At 50.9% G+C, this 20,333-nt stretch overlaps 2 protein-coding genes across 3 annotated transcripts in view; both read left to right on the forward strand.

Annotated features, from left to right (window-relative positions):
* The window catches only part of WDR83OS (WD repeat domain 83 opposite strand), a 13,589-nt gene extending 4,298 nt beyond the window's left edge, over positions 1-9,291 (forward strand). Inside the window, exons 2-4 of the mRNA XM_007469109.1 lie at positions 8,100-8,205; positions 8,708-8,805; positions 8,900-9,291. Of these exons, the coding sequence (XP_007469171.1) occupies positions 8,100-8,205; positions 8,708-8,805; positions 8,900-8,966 (271 nt within the window). The 3' untranslated portion in view covers positions 8,967-9,291. The remainder of the gene's footprint in view (positions 1-8,099; positions 8,206-8,707; positions 8,806-8,899) is intronic.
* A 900-nt stretch (positions 9,292-10,191) lies between these two features.
* The window catches only part of MAN2B1 (mannosidase alpha class 2B member 1), a 15,126-nt gene continuing 4,984 nt past the window's right edge, over positions 10,192-20,333 (forward strand). Inside the window, exons 1-14 of one of the 2 annotated variants that reach the window (XM_007469110.1) lie at positions 10,192-10,353; positions 11,054-11,156; positions 11,330-11,503; positions 11,863-12,056; positions 12,684-12,816; positions 13,037-13,182; positions 13,609-13,725; positions 16,581-16,666; positions 16,751-16,871; positions 16,951-17,029; positions 17,247-17,356; positions 17,598-17,705; positions 18,015-18,131; positions 19,259-19,432. In XM_007469110.1, the coding sequence (XP_007469172.1) occupies positions 10,192-10,353; positions 11,054-11,156; positions 11,330-11,503; positions 11,863-12,056; positions 12,684-12,816; positions 13,037-13,182; positions 13,609-13,725; positions 16,581-16,666; positions 16,751-16,871; positions 16,951-17,029; positions 17,247-17,356; positions 17,598-17,705; positions 18,015-18,131; positions 19,259-19,432 (1,824 nt within the window). The remainder of the gene's footprint in view (positions 10,354-11,053; positions 11,157-11,329; positions 11,504-11,862; positions 12,057-12,683; positions 12,817-13,036; positions 13,183-13,608; positions 13,726-16,580; positions 16,667-16,750; positions 16,872-16,950; positions 17,030-17,246; positions 17,357-17,597; positions 17,706-18,014; positions 18,132-19,258; positions 19,433-20,333) is intronic. The other variant, XM_007469111.1, reaches the window with a different exon arrangement.

Genomic DNA, 20,333 nt, shown 5'->3' on the forward strand with positions numbered 1-20,333 from the left:
GGCAGGCGGACTCCCAACCACTGCGCCACCAGGGAAGCCCTGAACCTCAATTTTAATGACAGCAATTTCAGAAGGTAAGAGAATAGCAATAAGAAGGTAGTTTATTTGTTGCCCTTTTTTTTTTTAAATAAATGGATTTTTTTCAGCATTTTTAAAAACAATTATTGGGCTTCCCTGGTGGCGCAGTGGTTGAGAGTCTGTCTGCCAATGCAGGGGACATGGGTTCGTGCCCCGGTCCGGGAGGATCCCACATGCCGTGGAGCGGCTGGGCCCGTGAGCCATGGCTGCTGAGCCTGTGCGTCCGGAGGCTGTGCTCTGCAACGGGAGAGGCCACAACAGTGAGAGGCCTGCGTACCAAAAAAAACAAAAACAAAAAACAAAAAACACAATTATTTATTTATTTATTTATTTTTGGCTGTATTGGGTCTTAGTTGCTGTGCGTGGGCTTTCTCTAGTTGTGGCGAGCGGGGTCTGGTCTTCGTTGCGGTGGGCGGGCTTCTCACTGCAGTGGCTTCTCGTTGCAGAGCACAGGCTTTAGGGGCGTGGGCTCTAGAGCGCAGGCTCAGTAGTTGTGGTGCATGGGCTTAGTTGCTCCGAGGCATGGTCTCCCAGACCAGGGCTTGAACCTGTGTTCCCTGCATTGGCAGGTGGATTCTTAACCACTGCACCACCAGGGAAGCCCTGTTGCCCATTTTTGATTGGGAGCCCAGAGGACATAAGAAAACCCCTTTGTTTCCATAATATCCCCAAATCATGGATGACCCCAAAGGCATACCAGCTATTGGTATAAATATTAACAGTCTGTCATTTGATAACTTGCTGCTTTAGTTTGTGGGAAGTTTCCCTTTCAAGTTATTCATATTGGTTAGTAATATCATAACCAGCTTGGAAACAAAGTATCCCTTTTTCATTTTTAGAGTAGGACCCATCAGCAAGATTAGATCAGGATGTTCTTACCTGGCAGTCATGGGGCTCACCTTTGTCAGGCAGTGGTGGTGATGTAGCAGGGTTAAGGACGTTGCAACATTTAAGATGTTGAGTAGGTAGTGGAAGCAGAAGGATCTCATAGGAGGTTAATCTGCTTGCAGAGAAATGTTGAGTCATTTCAGAGTTAAGAAGACTTTGGACAGCATGAGGAGTTTGTACATAAATGCCATTACCTAGGGTTAGATCTGCTGAGGCTCCTACTAACTTTGCAGCTGCAGCTATAGCCTTAAGACAGTTGGTATAGGGACTGGCAACTGAATCCAGTTATATGCTGTGATAGGAAACAGGCTATGTTTATTGCTATGCTCTTGTGTGTGCATTGCCAGGGCTTGCTTATCTCTTTCATGCACAAATAAGGTGAAAGGTTTTGAGTAATTAGGTAGGCCTAGGGCTGGCGGTTCTTACAGCATTGGTTTTAGTCTTAGAAAAGCCTGCTTTTGTTTATCTTCCCTAGGAAGGGGCTCAGGGACTAAAAGTTTAGTAAGTTCATAGAGTAGGAAAGCCAATAGAGAAAAATTAGGAACCCATAGTCTACAATAGCCAATCAAGTCTAGAAATCCACAAAGCTGTTGCTTAGTTATAGGCATAGGACATTCTTGGTTTAGCCTAATCCTTTTTGGAGATAGCTGGGTTCCTTCAGCACTAGGTAATGAACAGTATATAGAGATAATTGTAATTTTTCCTTGGAGAGTTTATGTCCCTTTTGTCAGTGGAAATAATCAACAACCAACCTATAATAAGAATTTTAGGGCTTCCCTGGTGGCGCAGTGGTTAAGAATCTGCCTGCCAATGCAGGGGACATGGGTTCGATCCCTGGCCTGGGAAGATCCCACATGCCGCAGAGCAACTAAGCCCGTGTGCCACAACTACTGAGCCCACGTGCCTAGAGCCCGTGCTCCGCAACAAGAGAAGCCACGACAATGAGAAGCCCATGCACCGCAACAAAGAGTAGCTCCTGCTCGCCGCAACTAGAGAAAGCCCGCGCACAGCAACAAAGACCCAACATAGCCAAAAAAACCCCAAATAAATAAATTTATTTTTTTTTAAAAAAGGATTTTATTCAAGCCGACCTGAGGACTGTAGCCCAGGAAACACAGATTCAAGAAGCCCTTGAATTGTGTTTTGCCAGACTACAAAATGGCACAGGCTTATATAGGCAAAAACTGCAGTTACATAACTTGTTTGTCAAGAATTATAATCGGGGCTTCCCTGGTGGTCCAGTGGTTAAGACGCCACGCTTCCACTGCAAGGGGCACCAGTTTGATCCCTGGTCAGGGAAGTACTGCATGCCACGAGGTGCAGCCAAAAAAAAAAAGGAATTATAACTGGAACTGGCAAGAAGTAAGGGTGCCTGTCAAGCAAGGATTGGTTGGGGTCTCAAGTGGTTGTATAGCTACAGTGGGAGATCTTGAGACCATAAGGTTGCAGTTGGCAGCTGCTAGCAGATATTGTCTTGAGAATAGCTAGTGGTGTAGTTAAGTTTGATACAGTTCAGAAAATTCAAGTTCTCAGTGATGCAGGAATATATCCACATCCACAATGACCATCCTGCTCCATTTGGACGCCTGAAGCACAGTTCTGTCTTGTCAGAACAAAGAACAAACATCAAACATAATGGAGTACATTCCTTCGAGGTTTCAAGAGACAGATTAGCACATACACAGTGAGTCAGCATGACCTTAGTTTTGGGGAAGGGAACCTCATCTTCAAAGGAGTTGATGCATTGGCATCTTAGGGATGGTGTGAATGGACATTTATCCATTTCTTCAAAGTGGACATTCTGAACAGTCTGATAACTGTATTCCATTTTTTGTCTGTTTGTTTTAATGGTTAAAGCAGATGTACAATGTCTGTTTGACAGGCCACAAGACGGTCTGCTCTAATTAGCAAAAAAGTTCAAGCCCAGGGGACTTCCCTGGTGGTCTAGTGGGTAAGACTCCGAGCTCCCAATACAGGGGGCCCAGGTTTGATCCCTGGTTGGGGAACTAGATCCCACATGCATGCTGCAACTAAGACGCGGTGCAGCCAAAATAAACAAATAAATTAATAATAATAAAAAAAGTTCAAGCCCAGTCATGTATGAGCTAGGATGACTCCCCCATACCTCAATATGTGAAAATTTCTTCCATCACTTCTCAGCTAACTGTTGCAGCAGATACATGGAGTCTTTTATGGATGCCTCTTTGGTTACTGAGCACAGCAAGAAGTTGTCTGCCTATTGTAAAAGAGTTGATTTTCCCGGGACTGGTGGGTCCTTACATTTTGGTGGAGCACTTGGGAGAAATAAGAAGGGGCCTCAGTGAGCCTTTGAGGCATGACTGTCCAGGTGTATTGCTGATTGTTCCAACTTAAGGCAAACAGATATCAGCTGTTGGGGTCTACAGGGGTGCTGAAAAAGGCTGAACCAAGGTCTGCAACAGTGAACCATTTTGAGTATGGTGTCACTCATGACAAAAGGGTGTTCTGGGTTTGCAACAACTGGGAAATGGGGAATAACTATCTCGTTAATAGCTCTTAAGTCCTGAGGGGAGGGATAAATTGGGAGATTGGAATTGACAAATACACACTACTATATATAAAATAGATAACTAATAAGAACCTCCTGTATAGCACAGGGAACTCTACTCAATACTCTGTAAAGACTTAAATGGGAAAAGAATCTAAAAAAGAATGGATATATGAACATATATAACTGATTTACTTTGCTGTACAGCAGAAACTAACACAACACTGTAAATCAACTCTACTCCAATAAAAACTAAAACAAACAAACAAACAAACAAACAAAACCTTTCCCTGGGGGGAAAAAGGAAAAAACTCTTAAGTTCTGGACAAATCTCCATCCTCACCTATTAGGTTTCCAGGCTGGCAGGATCTGTGTGTCATGGGGGCTAATACAGGGAACGATTACCCCCTGGGAGATGAGATCTTTTGTTGCGGGTGTGAGTTTTTGTGTGGCTTCAGGCTTTAGTGGATATTGAGGTAATTGAGGAAGAGGTTTAGTTATGTGTCTCTGAATCTTTATAGGCTCTGTACTGTTTATTTTCCCAGTATCAGTATTAGAAATAACCCACAGGTTTTTGGGCACCTCAGTTAAATTAGGGGACTTCTGTTGGAATCTTTCCTCTTCTACGTCAAGGACAGATTGTAAGAACATAAAAGAACATCAGGTTCAGGTTGGTCAGGAAATTTTACGGTGAGGTCTCTATTGGAAACAAAATGTATTAGCCCTTTTAACTTAGAAAGCAGATCTCTACCTAATAGATTGACCGGGGCTATGTCACATAGCAAAAGAGAATGCTTGTCAGTCAAAGGTCCCAGAGTCATTTGTATTGGTTGAGGTCGAAATTCTCTCTGAACGTTTATTAGATACTTCTACTAAGGAAACCTCTTTTTCACTCTGAGGGATTTGTCGTCCTATTGGAGTGGGGTTTAAAGTAGAAAGTGTAGGGACTTCCCTGGTGGTCCAGTGGGTAACTCCACGCTCCCAATGCAGGGGGCCCGCGTTTGATCCCTGGTCGGGGGAACTAGATCCCGCATGCGTGCCGCAACTAAGAGTCTGCATGCTGCAACTAAGAAGCCCGCCTGCTGCAACTAAAAAATAAATAAATAAATGAAAGTAGAAAGTGTAGCTCCATTATCGACTGGAATTTGGCAGGGTTTCCCATTAATTTTAATTTTAGTTTCCCCTTGGCTGTTTAAGGGAATTACTAATAACAGCTTACTGGAGAATCCCTCGGAATACTGAGGGGGTAGATGTGGGGCACTCAAGTTGAAGAATTTGCATAAGACCTTTGAGGGCAATCTTTTTTTCCAGTGTCCCAGTTGATTACATGTGAGACACTGGGTCTCGGGCCAGCGTTTTGATGGTGGACCCCTAGGAGGACGTTATGTTAGGTCTCTGGCCTTGGAGCTTTTGTAGCTGTAAGGCCAACAACTTGGAAAATTTTTGCTTGTGGTCTTGCTCTAAGGTCGTTTCAAAGTGCTCAGCTATGGTCACTGGCTCCATCAGACTGGTGGTCCCCCATCCTATTTTCTGTATTTTTATCAATGCACTAATCTCAGGAGATAATCTGTTTGCAAATAGGGCAGCTAAGAGCAGGTTGAGTGACTCTTTTATATGGGACCGGAACGCCATAGGAGGAGTGCTTCCAAGCGTGCCTTAAAGTTGGCCTGATTCATCTTTCTTTGGTTTGCATGTTTGAATAATAGACCGATCAGTTGGGGTAGGGAAGATTCTAGGAATGGCTTATAAAAGGTCAGGTGCTGTTTTGCCAGCTTTTTCTGGTTGAGGATCTTGAAGATCATCCTCCGGGTTTTGCCATTTTGCTTCCTGTGTCCATTTGGTGCTTCACCAGGTCCTACCTGCATGTGCACGAGCTGATAAAGATTTTGCAGCCTGTGGTCGAGGCCCTGATAATGACTCCAGATTCTTCAAAGAACTTTTGGGGTTCCTCCCTAGGTTTAGGAAATGCCTTAACTATGGCCCTTAGTTCCATCTTTGACCAGAGAGTGAAAGATACCCGAGGAGGTTCGTCTGCAACCTTGGGTAGTTCTCTCTTACATGGTAACTGTTGAATAGTCCCTTCAGAGTGGAAAAGCAGTTCAGAAAGAAAATCAGTAAAACATGAGTACTCAGGTAAAGAAGGAGAGAGGGGCTTCCATGGTGGCGCAGTGGTTAAGAATCTGCCTGCCAATGCGGGGGACACGGGTTCAAGCTCTGGTCCAGGAAGATCCCACATGCTGCGGAGCAACTAAGCCCGTGCACCACAGCTACTGAGCCAGCTCTCTAGAGCCACAACTACTGAGCCTGCATGCCTCAACTACTGAAGCCCACACGCCTAGAGTCCGTGCTCCAGAACAAGAGAAGCCACCACAGTGAGAAGCCCGTGCACCGCAACGAAGAATAGCCCCTGCTCTCTGCAACTAGAGAAAGCCCGCATGCAGCAATGAAAACCCAACACAGCCAAAAAAAAAAAAAAAAAAAAAAAAGGAGAAAGGAGAGCACTAGGAGTCATGTCAGCCCTTCCTTTTTTGTTTTAGGTACTTCTTGTGTTTTTGATTTTTCATTAGCCTTTTTGTAACCCATCTTTTAGTGAAGCTATTTTGGAAACTTGAAGCCTTTTGGAAGCTTCCATATACCAATGAAAATAGGTATCCCATTCTGTTTGCTTAATTTGGAAACCCTCACTTTCAAGGACACTTTTTTTTTTTTTTTTGCGGTATGTGGGCCTCTCACTGCTGTGGCCTCTCCCGTTGCGGAGCACAGGCTCCGGATGCACAGGCTCAGCAGCCATGGCTCACGGGCCCAGCCGCTCCACGGCATGCGGGATCTTCCTGGACCGGGGCATGAACCCGTGTCCCCTGCATCGGCAGGCGGACTCTCAACCATTGCACCACCAGGGAAGCCCACTTTTTTATTTTTAATAAATTTATGTACTTGTTTTTTGGCTGTGTTGGATCTTCGTTGCTGCGTGCGTGCTTTCTCTAATTGTGGACAGGGGGCTGCTCTTCATTGCAGTGTGTAGGCTTCTCATTGCGGTGGCTTCTCCTGTTGCGGAGCATGGGCTCTAGGCCCCCGGGCTTCAGTAGTTGCAGTGCGTTGGCTCAGTAGTTGTGGCTCACGGACTCTAGAGCTCAGGCTCACTAGTTGTGGTGCACGGGCTTAGTTGCTCCGCGGCATGTGGGATCTTCCCGGACCAGGGATCAAACCCGTGTCCCCTGCATTGGCAGGCGGATTCTTAACCATTGTGCCACCAGGGAAGTCCCTCAAGAGCAATTCTGAAATAAACAATCTTGTCTCACTGACACATTCCCCACAGTGGCCACTGTAATTCTAGGTTGTTTTTAGTAATATTTTGCCATTTTTGTAGATATTTACAGCTCTTGGGATTATAGTTCTTAGACATAACAAAGTCAGGTGTGCTGATGGGTGGCATGCTTGATTCATTAAAGGTGAAAGCTCCCATCTCTCTTAGCTGGCTTTATCTACACAAAGCAAGACAGACAAACATGAATACCTTAACATTCCACCTGTAACCGGTTACTGCGGCCTGGCCAAGAAAAAGGCACTGTGCGCACCACCACCAACTGCCTACACAGAACCTGGGGCTGGGGGAAAGGACTGAACCAGCAGACCCCAAATGGGGATTGTGGGCTGATTCCAAACGAATGGGTAACCGCAGCTGCCACCAGCAGTGCCCAACGTGGAATCTGGGAAAGGATCCCAAATAAATGGGGAACAGCAGACCATACCGCCAGCAGTTCCTAACATGGAATCTGGGAGCAGAACCAAGGCTGGGGGTTTCCAACCAAATGAGGAACTGTGGTCCGAACTACCAGCAGCTCCCAACGTGGAACTAGTGATTCCAGACAAATGGGGAACTGGCTGGAAAGCCAATTAGATTGGGAGTGACACAAAGAGAGCAGAGCTCAGAACTGAGAGGAACTTACCCATGGCCCCCAGAAATGGCAAGAAAGACAGTGGACTCAAAAAGGGGTGGTTCATGGGTACCATGCTTATGTTTCTCGTTGTCCCTGAATGCTGTCAGAGGTTCACTTTGGATCCTGTCGCTGCCACCAGATCTGTTGGAAAAACAAAATTCAACTGAGTAAATTTTAAAGGTCTAATTGACCTTATTGAAGGCTTCATGGATCAGGCAACATCTCACCTAGCAAGTAGAGGGGAGCTTTGAAGGCTACAGAAAGGGAAAGGTTTTTAAAGACAGGACAAGGAAGTCATGAACAGAGAAAAGGATTATTTCAGATTAAGTCACCTCCTTTTTGGGAAAAAAGGGTCTTATTAGGTGGGTTACCTCTTCCTTTGGCGGATGGAGAGGGGAGAGGGGCCCATGTGACAGACTACCTCATTGGTACTGACCAGAAAATTCCTGACTGACTGGTTAAGACTACATTTCTGGGGGAGGCTGAAGCTCCAATTAGGTGAGGTACTAAGCCCCAGTTTACTGGCATGGCCTAGCATAAGTGACTCCATTTTGGGCCTGTGGTTTTATTTTTAACAACGGGAATGGGCCTCGCGTTGTGGGTTGGAGGCCCAGGGGAGCACCTGCCCATCGTGGGGGCAGAGCTTAAGCACCCCGACCCTGCTGCAGGTACAAGCCCCCGCCGAGCGAGTGTAACCCAGCCTTGGATGACCCAACACCGGACTACATGAACCTGCTCGGCATGATCTTCAGCATGTGTGGCCTCATGCTCAAGGTGGGCAGGGCTGAGTTTCCTTCCTGTAGCTCCGCCTGACAGTGGGGAAGGCGTGGACTCAGAGTGAAGCAGGACCAGGGCTGAGGGGCAGGGCTGTGGTGATGCTGGGTGAAGAAGGCTAGAGCTGTCGGGGAAGCCAGGTGTCCGGGCCAGCGTGGCACATAGGACGTCAGTCTGAGGGTGGGGCCAGGCTTTAGTGCAACTTGGTGGGGACTGGTGGAGAAAATGTGGGGTCCGTAGCACGATGGGGGATGTCAAAGGCCAGGCTCCTCAGGCCTGAGGGGATATGGTGGCGTCAGAGGTGCAGGACAGGGAGTAGGACCAGAACTCGGGTACCTGGAGTTAACTATGGGGGTCCGGAACTGAGAGACTCCTGGGGCTCAGGGTTTGAGCTGTATCAGGTGGAACTGGGGTTGGAACCGGTGCCTGGGAATGGCCCTTGTGGGGGCTCATTGGGGTGCCTCTCACCGACCTAACCCACCCACCCACCTACCTCTTCCAGCTGAAGTGGTGCGCTTGGGTCGCTGTCTACTGCTCCTTCATCAGCTTTGCCAACTCCCGGAGCTCTGAGGACACTAAGCAGATGATGAGTAGCTTCATGTGAGGCTGGATCTGGAGAGGGAGGGACTCCTGGGTGAGGGGAAGGGGACCCCAAGCCTATCCATCCTGGACTGACACCTCTCTCCCATCTCAGGCTGTCCATCTCTGCCGTCGTGATGTCATATCTGCAGAACCCTCAGCCCATGACGCCCCCCTGGTGATGTCAGCCTAGAGGGGTCACATCCTGGACCCCTCTATCTACCTTACGCCCTAGGCCTGGGCCATGGCTGCTCAGCCTCCTGCCCTCAGCTGCAGTCCTGGGCTTCCCTGGGTGAGGTAGTCTTGGAGCCTGCAGCTGGATGGAGGGAACCTGGCCCTGTCCTTGGGATCCCGCTTCGCTGGAGCAGAGAGGGGAATCTCCTAGGTCTACCCCTCCTGCCTTCCTTCCCCACCCTGCCTGCTGTTGGGGAGATACTATCCATGTTTCTAGGTGTATCCACTCATTTTCTTGGTGAAACCAGTTAATAATAAATGTTTGCATTCTGGTTGTTCTCTGAGACCTCTCTCTCCTGTGCATTGTCATAACAGGGGGAAGGGCTCCAGTTCCTCCACTCAAGTCAGGCTTGGGGCGGGGTCCCCAATCTGGAGCCTTTTGGTTAGTTCACTTGCTTATTTCACAAGACTCGAGCCTTAAGTCAGCTGCCAGAGACTGAACAGTGATCCCTGCCCTCTGGCAACTCAGTAGACAGCCCTGCTGATCTAAGGAATCTGTGCTTTGGTTTTATCAGAGGAATGGGGGTATTGTCAGCAAATCTGATGGACTGGTAGGGACTGGGGGAAGGCATGAAAGACTGAGTTCTCCCCCACCTGCCATGTTCTCACTCCTCATCAGAGGACACCGGTATCTCGAACAAGGCTGGATGCCTCCCTTCCCCAGCACCGTAACGGCGGTTACTTTACGTCTCCATGCATAGGACAGAACAGAGCCCCCATTAACCTCTGTTCCTAGCCAAGCTAGGTCCCTCGCGGACCCTAGCCCAGAAAGTCAACGGAATACCCTAGGATCCTAGGCGTATACTCTACCTGCAAGGCAAACACAGCATCCGTAGGAAAATCTGAGACCTCTGCGCCCAGGGGGACAAAAGGGCACTCGAAGTCCACATGGAGGCCACGAGAAGCTAAAGTCTCGTCTGGCCGAACCAGCACCCCGAGAGTGGGACGCGCCCGGCGACTCCTTGCGCTCCTAGCGCCCGCATTGTCCCCAGCGGTACCCAGAGCTACCGCCTTCGTCTCGTGACGCGCCGGGCCACTCCCTAACCCCGCCCCTCCGGTGCCCATTGGCCAAGCCGGGTTCTGGAGGCGGGGCGTTTACCCGTCCCCTGCCAGGCCCGGGAACCCCCGGGAGGCGGAGGCGGAGGCGGCGGCGGTGGCGGCGGCGTTAGAGCTATGGCCGCTGACGCGCGGTCTTCGGGGGTCCGCGCTGGCGGCGGCCGGGGCGCGGCGGGGTCCCGGACGAGCTCCTGGGCGCTGTGGCCACCGCTCCCGCCTCTCTCCTTTCTCTTTTTGTTGTTGCTGGCGACGCCCAGCGCTTGGGCCGCGGGATACCAGGTGAGCGCGGCCAGCGAGCGGAAATGTACAAGAGCCAGAGTGAAGCCTCCAGTAGGGTCCGGAGGTGTGGGTGGGTCTGTTTTGTGGGCGCCTAGTGAATGGTTGCTAATATGACAGTGTGGTCTGAGTGCATGCTTTGTGTCATTGAGAAGTCTGGCTGTGCGTGTCTGAGAATGGGGCTGTCTGTGGCTGCTTCCCTTGCTTCTGGACTTTGCACGCATTTACCTGTATGGCTGGACGTGAGCGGGCGAGCAGCTGTATGTGTGGCGAGGACTGGTGGAGAGCTGGGAGTCAGCTGCCTGAAGTTCTAGCTTGGCTCCTCCACTTCCTGGCTGCGTGATCTTGGCCAAGTCACTTCACCTCTCTGATCCTCAGTGTTCTCATCTGAAAACTGGAGATAATATCTCCCCCACCCCGCAGGGTGACTGCTTGGTATTTGCAAATGCTTAATAAACATTAGCTACTACTATTATTTCCACAGGGTGTGAATGAGAGGTGCTCTGAGAAGTTGTGTCAGGTGGGAGTTGCATCTGTGACACAACTATGTGTGTCCTCCCTGGGAGGGCCTGACCCCACCTGAGTCACTTGCCTCTAAATCAAGGCTCACCTTATGTCCTCCCCAACGCCCCACTACAGCCTGCTTCTTAACCTTGGGGTCACTGACAGGGTATGTGTGTTTGTGTTTGGGGTCCCTGTGCAGACATGCCCCAAGGTGGAGCCGGACATGCTGAATGTGCACCTGGTGGCCCACACACATGATGACGTGGGCTGGCTCAAGACGGTGGACCAGTACTTCTATGGCAGTGAGTAGAGGGTGGGGACTGACCCCTAGGACTCCCATGGCCCCTCGGAGCCCCTCGAATTCTTTTTCAGCCCCGGACATTAGGGTGGGGGCAATGCCCAGCTTGGGCTGCTGTGTCTAGGAATATGCCCCTTGGCTTACTGGCCCCTGACTGCCTGACCCCTATTCCCACAGTCCAGAATGATGTCCAGCATGCGGGCGTGCAGTACATCCTAGACTCAGTCATCTCTTCCCTGCTGGCGGAGCCCACCCGCCGCTTCATCTATGTGGAAATCGCTTTCTTTTCCCGTTGGTGGCGACAGCAGACAAATGCAACGCAGGAAATCGTGCGGGACCTGGTGCGACAGGGTGAGCCTGCCCTAAGGAAGTGAAAAGAGGAAACCCAGCCCAGCTTCTGTTTCTACTATGGCTTCTGAGATTTTTATCATACCAAGTGCTGCCTGTATGTGGCTGCACCTGCCTGGAATTTCTCTGTATTTGGAGAACTCCTGTGCGTCCTCTAAGGCCCCACCTCCAGTGAATCCTCTGGAAAGCCTGCCATGCCGGGAGGCCTTCTGTTCAGTATCTCTCTACACTGGCCTGGGAGTGACCCCTCTTCGCCTCTCAGGCCTGGGCATGCAGGCAGGTCTTCTCGCCCCCGGCATCACCAACCCCGGCCCCACTCCTGGCCCTGACAGCTGACTTGGACTTTGCCCCTCCCGGCACAGGACGCCTAGAGTTTGCCAATGGTGGCTGGGTGATGAACGATGAGGCGGCCACCCACTATGGAGCCATCATCGACCAGATGACACTCGGGCTGCGCTTCCTGGAGGACACGTTTGGCAGCGATGGGCGCCCCCGTGTGGCCTGGCACATCGACCCCTTCGGCCACTCTAGGGAGCAGGCCTCACTGTTCGCGCAGGTCTTTTCCTGGCCTCTTGGGCCGGCCCCTTCATTCCTTCTGACTCCTCCCCCGGTCACTCAAGCCCCTCCCTTCCCTGAAAGTTCTCTCGGACCAGGCCCTGCCCCTGGCCCTCTGGCCCCTTGAGACCCTGCCTCTTGGGTGACCTGTGAATCCCATTCCTTTTCTGCTCTGGCCTTGACCCTGCTCTGCCCTTGACCCTGCTCTGCCCCAGCCTAGGCTGACCCCACCCCCACCGCACCCTCCTGTCCAGCTGGCTCCTCCCCCCCTCCCCAACCCCACCCTGTCTGCTCTGATCCTGGCTTCTCCCCAAGTGGGGTGGCAGGCGAGGGCCTGAAGTTTTGCAGCCGGCTTCAGTACCTGTGCCGTGACCCCGCCTCCTTCCCGTGCTTAGGCTGCGCAAGGTGGAGGTGGGTTCTGGCGTTGGACCAGCTCCCTCCCGGCACTCCCGCAGGACTTCCGACCCTCCCCAGGTTCCGAATGAACTGGAGGGCCTCCCTGGTTTTAGACCTGGTTTTTCTATCCGTGCTCTGAAGGGGTGGAGGTTGGTGAGGAGCGGGCTAGGCCCTTATTTATCCTGCCCTGTCCTGCTCTCCCATCCCGCTCTTCATCCTGCCCCACCTCCAGATGGGTTTTGACGGTTTCTTCTTCGGACGCCTGGATTATCAAGACAAGAGCGCGCGGAAGGAGAAGATGGAAATGGAGCAGGTGTGGCGGGCCAGCGCCAGCCTGAAGCCCCCCGCCGCGGACCTCTTCACCAGTAAGGGGGTGGAGTGGGGAGAGGGCCGCCCCCATGTGCAGAAGGGCCCTGGGCTTGGTTTTATAGCCAGCTGTCATTGTCTTGAAATTCTTAATAATTTAGGAACAAGGGCCCGGCATTTGCACTTTGCACTGGGCCCCGCAAATTCTGAAGTCTGTCCCCTGTGGGGCCTGGCAGGTCTAGGGGGTGGGGCCACCTCTGAGCCTGGTGTGGCCCACAGGTGTGCTCCCCAACATTTACAACCCACCGGATGGTCTGTGCTGGGACACGCTGTGTGCTGACAGGCCCTTTGTGGAGGACCCACTCAGCCCTGAGTACAACGCCAAGGACCTGGTCCATTACTTCCTGCAGTTGGCCACTGCCCAGGTAACCTGGTACCCAGAACCTGTTCCTCTGGTGTACATGCACGGGGCCCTTCCACTGGCCCAGGCAATCCCTAGCACCTCCTCACCATCCTCGGAGGAAGGTAGTATTCCTTTCACCATCACTATGCCCTCCTCCTGGATTTGTGTGTGTTCCTGACTAGAAATGCGGACCCCTTCACCACTGCACACCTCCACCATGATCATGAGACAGCATGGCACAGTGCCTTAGTACCCACGTCTGGGTGGTGAGCCCAAGAGAATTACTCAACAGCTTGTGGCTATTTTTCTGTTATGTCCCTCTGCTCTCACGTGACACACTTCCACCCCTGCCCCCCATGCCTCTGTGCACCCACATTCTTGACCACATATATATCGAGACACAGCTGTCCACAGGGGTGGCCCAGGACACCCCCCATCCCACCTACAGGGCCAGCACTACCGCACCAACCACACTGTGATGACCATGGGCTCAGACTTCCAATATGAGAATGCCAACATGTGGTTCAAGAACCTTGACAAGCTCATCCAGCTGGTCAACGCCCAGGTGAGTGTGCCTACCCCGTGGGCACCTGTGCTTGTATCCCTGGGCCTTGGGTCATGTACATTATCTATGGGTGCTATCTTAGTTTTCTATGGCTGCTTTAACAAATTACCACAAATTTAGTGGCTTAAAACAACAGAAATCATGTTATCTTACAGTTTTGTAGGTCACAAGTCTGTCCTGGGTCTCACTGGGCTAAAATCAAGATGTCAGCAGGGCTGCGCTCCTTCTGAAAGCTCTAGGGAAAAGTCTTCTTGCCTTGTCCAGCTTCTAGAGGCTGCCCACATTCCTTGGCTCGTGGCCCCCTCCTCCATCTTCAAAGCCAGCAACATAGCAGCTCTCTGACCCTGCCTCTGGTGTTACATCTCTTTTTCTCACTCTCACTTCTTTCTCCCCCCTCTTCAACTTTTAGAGACCCTTGTGATTACATTAGACACACTAGATAATCCAGGATAATCTCTCTAGTTTAAGGTCAGCTGATTAACAGCCTTAATTCTGCAGTGTTAATTCCCTTTTGCCATGTAACCTAACATAGTCACAGGTTCTGGGGATTAGGACATGGACATCTTTCGGTGGCCATTACTCTGTCTACTGTGGATGTATTGATGTGGCCTCTGTAAATGGTCTGTGGCTGTGTGGGCAGGCATTCACTCTCCATCAGCACAGAACGTCGTCTCCCCTCCCCCATCATTTCATCCCCAGAGTTGTCTACTGGCACAGTCTTTTTAATTTTTATTTTAATTAATTAATTAATTAATTTATTTTTGGTTATGTTGCGTCTTCGTTGCCGTGCGCGGACTTTCTCTAGTTGCGGCGAGTGGGGGCTACTCCTCGTTGCGGTGCGCGGGCTTCTCATTGTCGTGGCTTCTCTTGCTGCGGAGCATGGGCTGTAGGTGCGCAGGCTTCAGTAGTTGTGGCACATGGGCTCAGTAGTTGTGGCTTGCAGGCTCTAGAGCTCAGGCTCAGTAGTTGTGGTGCACAGGCTTAGCTACTCCATGGCATGTGGGATCTTCCCGGACCAGGGATCAAAACTCTGTCCCCTGCATTGGCAGGCAGATTCTTAACCACTGTGCCACCAGGGAAGCCCTGGCACAGTCTTTAATGTCCTCACCTTCCACGCACTCCCTGCACCGCTGTTTCACCAAAAACAGCTCTCAGTAATATCACCAAGGGCCTTCCAGAATACATTTCCCACTCCGCCCCAAGCCCCTGGTCCCTGAGGAGGCTTCAACACCTTGACTGCTTCCTCCTGAAAATACCGTGTTCCTGGGCTGCCAGAAGATCACACCCTTTTGGTTTTTCTCCTGCCTGCTCCTTCACACACTCCATTTTACTGGAAATGGAGTTCCTTGGTTCAAATCCTGGTTTTGCCACTTACTGGCTCTGTGACCTTGAGGAATGTTCTTAAGCAGTCAGTGCCTCAATTTTCTTATCTAGGAAATGGGCATAATGGTGGTTCCCAGCTCACAGGTCTATTGATGAAAGTTTAATGAGTTCATTTGCATAGACCAGTAGACCAGTGCCAGGTAAATAATAAGTATTATGGTTGTTTATTATTATTATTTGGGGCTGAAAATCTGCTGCTGCTTAAGACACCAGTTGCAACATATTCTTCTCCAGGAAGCTTTCACCAGGCCCCAGCCGAGCTCTTACTCTTTCCTCTGTGCTCACAGGAGTCCCCACAAATACCTGTGATGATACATCTAGGCTGACTGTAACCAACTGACTGTTCAGTTTCTCTCCTCTGCACTTGGCTGTGAATACCGTGAGAGCAGGGCTAGCCTTTGGTTGTAAATGGTGTCCACAATCCTGAGCATGCTGCAGAATCAAGTGATTGTTTCCTCAGTGAACACAGTGTGTGTGTATGTAAATCTAGACATGAGTGTGTGTTCAGGGGTATAAATGTGTGTTTGCACATAAAGGCATGTAGTCCTATGCACTTCTCTTCATTCACTCAAGTGTTTGTTTTGTTTATTTTTTAAATTAAAGTATAGTTGATTTACAATATGGTATTGTATTACAAATATCGTATTAGTTTCAGGTGTACAGCAAAGTGATTCAGTTATATATAGTTTTTCAGGTTATTTTCTATTATAGGTTATTATAAGATGTCGAATATAATTCCCTGTGTTATACAGTAAATCCTTGTTGCTTATGTACTTTATGTATAGTAGATTATATCTGTCAACCCTATACTCCTAATTTATCCCTCCCCCCCTCCCTTTCCCCTTAGGTAATCATAAGTTTGTTCTCTATGTCCGTGAGTCTGTTTCTGTTTTGTATATAGATTCATTTGTATTATTTTTTAGATTCCACATATAAGTGATATCATATAGTATCTGTCTTTCTCTGACTTCACTAAGTATAATATTCTCTAGGTCATTCAAGTGTTTATTGAGCACCTACTGTGTACGAGGCACTGGGGACACAACTCGAGCAGAACAAACATCCTTTAACTCACGGAGGTCACCTTCTTGTTCCTCCACCTCCCTCAGTTGAAAGTGAGCCGCCATTCATTATAACAGTTGTGTCATCTGGCAATAACCTTACAGTGCTGAGGAATTATTATTCCTGTCCTATAATGTCATATTTAGCTTTTCCATTAAAGTTTTAAATAATAAAATTGGAATTATTTAAAGTTTAGTAAAATCTCAGGTTTATTCTTGCATCCCTGAAATTCTTTCCAGGCTGGTAATATTTAGCTTCAGCCAACATTCATTTTCACACTTGGCCATTGGTTTGCACTCAAACTGTGTATTAAGAGAATCTGAACCGACTGGATGCATGAATGTGTGCACACTTGTGGGTCCCCCCCTCCCCGGGCTCCTGAGGGCTCACACACTGACACCTCCCCGCAGCAACAGGCCAACGGGAGCCGCGTCAATGTTCTCTACTCCACTCCAGCCTGTTACCTCTGGCAGCTGAACAAGGCCAACCTCACCTGGTATTTGGGGGGACTGGGGAGCCTGGGGATGGGTGGCATGCCCTGTGGGTCATGACCCTGCCCTCAATGCCGCTGCCTTTGCAGGTCGCTGAAAGAGGATGACTTCTTCCCCTACGCTGACGGCCCCCACATGTTCTGGACCGGTTACTTTTCCAGCCGGCCTGCCCTCAAACGCTATGAGCGCCTCAGCTACAACTTCCTGCAGGTAGGTGGGCGCCAGGCTCAAGGGGGTGGCTCAGGGGTCCTGACAGGCCTGGTGCCCCAACATACCCCCTGCTCTACAGGTGTGCAACCAGCTGGAGGCGCTGGCGGGTCCGGCAGCCAACGTGGGACCCTATGGTTCCGGAGACAGTGCACCCCTCAGTAGGTGTCCAGCGGGTGAGGGGATGGGGGCGAGGCTGAAGCTGGACTCCAGACCTCCACTGCCCCCTCGAGTCCCTTTTTTTTTTTTTCCGAGTCCCTTCTTAAAGCCCCTAAGAACCCAGCCTGCCAGCACATGACTTTTCACGTCTCCTTGGGGGCGGGGGCCGGGGGCCGAGAGTCCAGCGAAGACCCCACCCGGCTCACCGTCTGCCTGCAGATGAGGCGATGGCCGTGCTCCAGCACCACGATGCGGTCAGCGGCACCTCCCGCCAGCACGTGGCCAATGACTACGCTCGCCAACTTGCAGAAGGCTGGGGGCCCTGCGAGGTGCGAGGGCGGAGCCTGGGAGAGGCGGAGACAGGAAGGGGAAGGCCCTGGAGCGGAAGGGGCGGGGCCAGTACGGGCGTGGTCGAAAACAGCGGAGTGGTGTCTGGAAGGGCTCGTGGGGCGGGGCTTGTGGAAGGAGGGGCGGGTCCTGGGATGGGAGGGGCGGAGAGGGCAGGGGCGAGGCTGGGGGCGGGGCGGCGAGGAGGAGACGCGCAATCTTTCACTTTACGCGCTTCCCCAGGTTCTCCTGAGCAATGCGCTGGCGCGGCTCAGTGGCTCCAAGGAGGACTTCATGTTCTGTCGCAAGCTCAACATCAGCGTTTGTCCGCTCACCCAGACCTCGGAGAGCGTGAGCCGGCCTGGACGGGGAGGGGCGGGGCCGGGGTAGTGGTTCCGTGGGTGGTGGGTGGGACGAGAGCCGGCTAAACCGCCAGGCCAGGCGGCGCGGAAAGAAGGCGGGGCTGATGGGCTCTCGAGGCCTCAGCGGGTTGCTGATCGCTCTGGGGAGAGGTCACTGGGGGCTCGGTGAAGCTGCGGCAGGACGGAGACCAGTGCACCACTTGGGGGTTTGAATCACCCAGGGACGTTGCTGCACATGGTGGGTGGGTTTGCAGAAGGCGTATCGTGACCCATGCCAGCTCTGATCCTCCCACCCCAGTTCCAGGTGACCATTTATAACCCCTTGGGGCGGAAGGTGGATTGGATGGTGCGGCTGCCTGTCAGCAAACACGTTTTCCTCGTGAGGGACCCCAGTGGCACAGTTGTGCCCAGCGATGTAAGGCCACTCGACAAATATTTTTCCCTGAATACCACAACCCATGAATACCTAACCCCTTGGAAACCTCCCGCCATGGGCATTTCTCCCTTCGCCCCATGGACACTTCCCCCAGGTTTATTTCCCTCCATGGATCTCTCCTTCCATGGACACCTCCCTTTCTTGGATACCTCCCCCTCCATGGATACCTTCTGCCCGTTACTGTCTCTTCTTCTGAATATCTTCCCCCTCTATCCCTTAATATCACACACCCTTGGGAACATTACCCCCTCTGATGAGTATCTTCCCCCCTTTTTTTAAAATGTATTTTATTTATTTATTTTTGGCTGCGTTGGGTCTTTGTTGCTGCACGTGGGCTTTCTCTAGTTGCGGCGAGTGGAGGCTATTCTTTGTTGTGGTGTGGGGGCTTCTCATTGCGGTGGTTTCTCTTGTTGCGGAGCACAGGCTCTAGGCGCGTGGGCTTCAGTAGTTGTGGCACGCGGGCTCAGTAGTTGTGGCGCACGGGCTTAGTTGCTCCGCGGCATGTGGGATCTTCCCGGACCAGGGCTTGAACCCGTGTCCCCTGCATTGGCAGGCAGATTCTTAACCACTGCGCCACCAGGGAAGCCCTCTTCCCCTTTTAAATATCTTCCCGTGAAAAAATTTCCTGTTTATGAATATTCCCCTCATCCTGGAAGGCCTCTTCCCACTAACCTCTTCCTCCCCCAAGAATCTGTCTTTCCCTCCCTCCCCTGTGTCAAGGATCTCTTCCTGAATTTACTCCCTCACTTCTCCCACCTCCCACAGTAGCTCCACCCTCCTAGTGGATTTTTCCCACCTTATGAATCTTTGCAATCTTTTTTTTTGGCCATGCAGCTTGCAGGATCTTCGTTCCCCAATCAGAGATCGAACCCATGTGCCCTCTGCAGTGGAAGCACTGAGTCCTAACCACTAGACTGCCAGGGAATTCCCTCTTTGCAATCTTTAACTCAGCATTTCTGACACTCGCATCCCCTCTGCCCAACTCCTAAATTTCTTCTCCCCATCCTGGAACTCTTTCCACTTTGACCCCTCCCTGTATGTGTGGTGTGGCTTTATATGTGTACTCAACAGCTTCTTGACTTGGTTTCCTTCCTCCCTTACCCGAGGTGGTGATGATTCCCAGCTCAGACAGTCAGGAGCTGCTTTTCTCAGCCTCAGTGCCTGCCTTGGGCTTCAGCATCTACTCAGTAACCCAGGTGCCTGGCCAAAGCCCCCAGGCCCACATCCACCATCCCAGATCCCAGAAGCCCTGGTCTCATGTCTTGGTCATCCAGAATGAGGTGAGACCCTATTCATATCCCTTTCCATTCCTGGGTGACAAATTTGAGATGTGGCAGTAAGCCACATGGACCCTGGGTTAGTGGGTCTTAGATTCATGGTCTAGCATCATCAGCCCCCCATTGTGTGTCCTCAAGTGAGTGACTGTCTTCCTTTGAGCCTCAGTGTCCTCTCCTGGGCCTGTTATGAGGACCCAATGTAATCATGGGTGACACTTGACAGAAATGTCAGAGCTGATGGAGGTGGGGTTTTGCAAATTAAGTGAGGCATGTCAGAGACTTGGCAGAGGGAGCCGTGTGGCCATATGGGGCAAGAGGGATCCAGTCAGGTAGGGAGCAGCAGACACAAAAGCCCTCAAGTAGGCAGGTGTTGGGTGTTCAAAGAACACTCAGTGTGGCTGAAACAGGGTGTTGGGGTTGAGGTGATAGGTCAGATCATGTGAGCCTTAAGGGAAGGCTGAGGGGAGGACTCTGGCTTTTACTGTGAAGGAACCACGGGAGAAACAGCGTTGCATTAAGACTCTTGTGGGTCCTAGTACTTTGGCCTTTGTGGGTCCCTCCTTCCATAAAAATATGTTAAAAATTATATTTCATGGTAATATGGATATTAACATGAATATTAACCATGCAGACTTCAGTATAATATATTATTATTTCATTCAGGTTTTCTTCTGAACCTAAAAGAAATTGAGATTTATACCTTTCCATGGGCCCTAAAAATCTTGTGGGTCCTGGCACTGTGGTTCCTCTGTCAGTTGCATAAGCAGCCTGGGTCCCGAGCAGATGGGCTGTGATCTCACTTCTGGTGTTACAGGCACCTTTTGGCAGTTATGGGTGGAAAAGACTGGGGAGCGAGCATGGAAGGTGGGAGATCAGGAAGGGGTTGGCTGCAGTCCAGGAATGC

This window comes from Lipotes vexillifer, unplaced genomic scaffold (assembly GCF_000442215.2).
Source record: "Lipotes vexillifer unplaced genomic scaffold, Lipotes_vexillifer_v1.1 scaffold1699, whole genome shotgun sequence".
In the NCBI taxonomy this organism is placed as follows: Eukaryota; Metazoa; Chordata; class Mammalia; order Artiodactyla; family Lipotidae; genus Lipotes; species Lipotes vexillifer.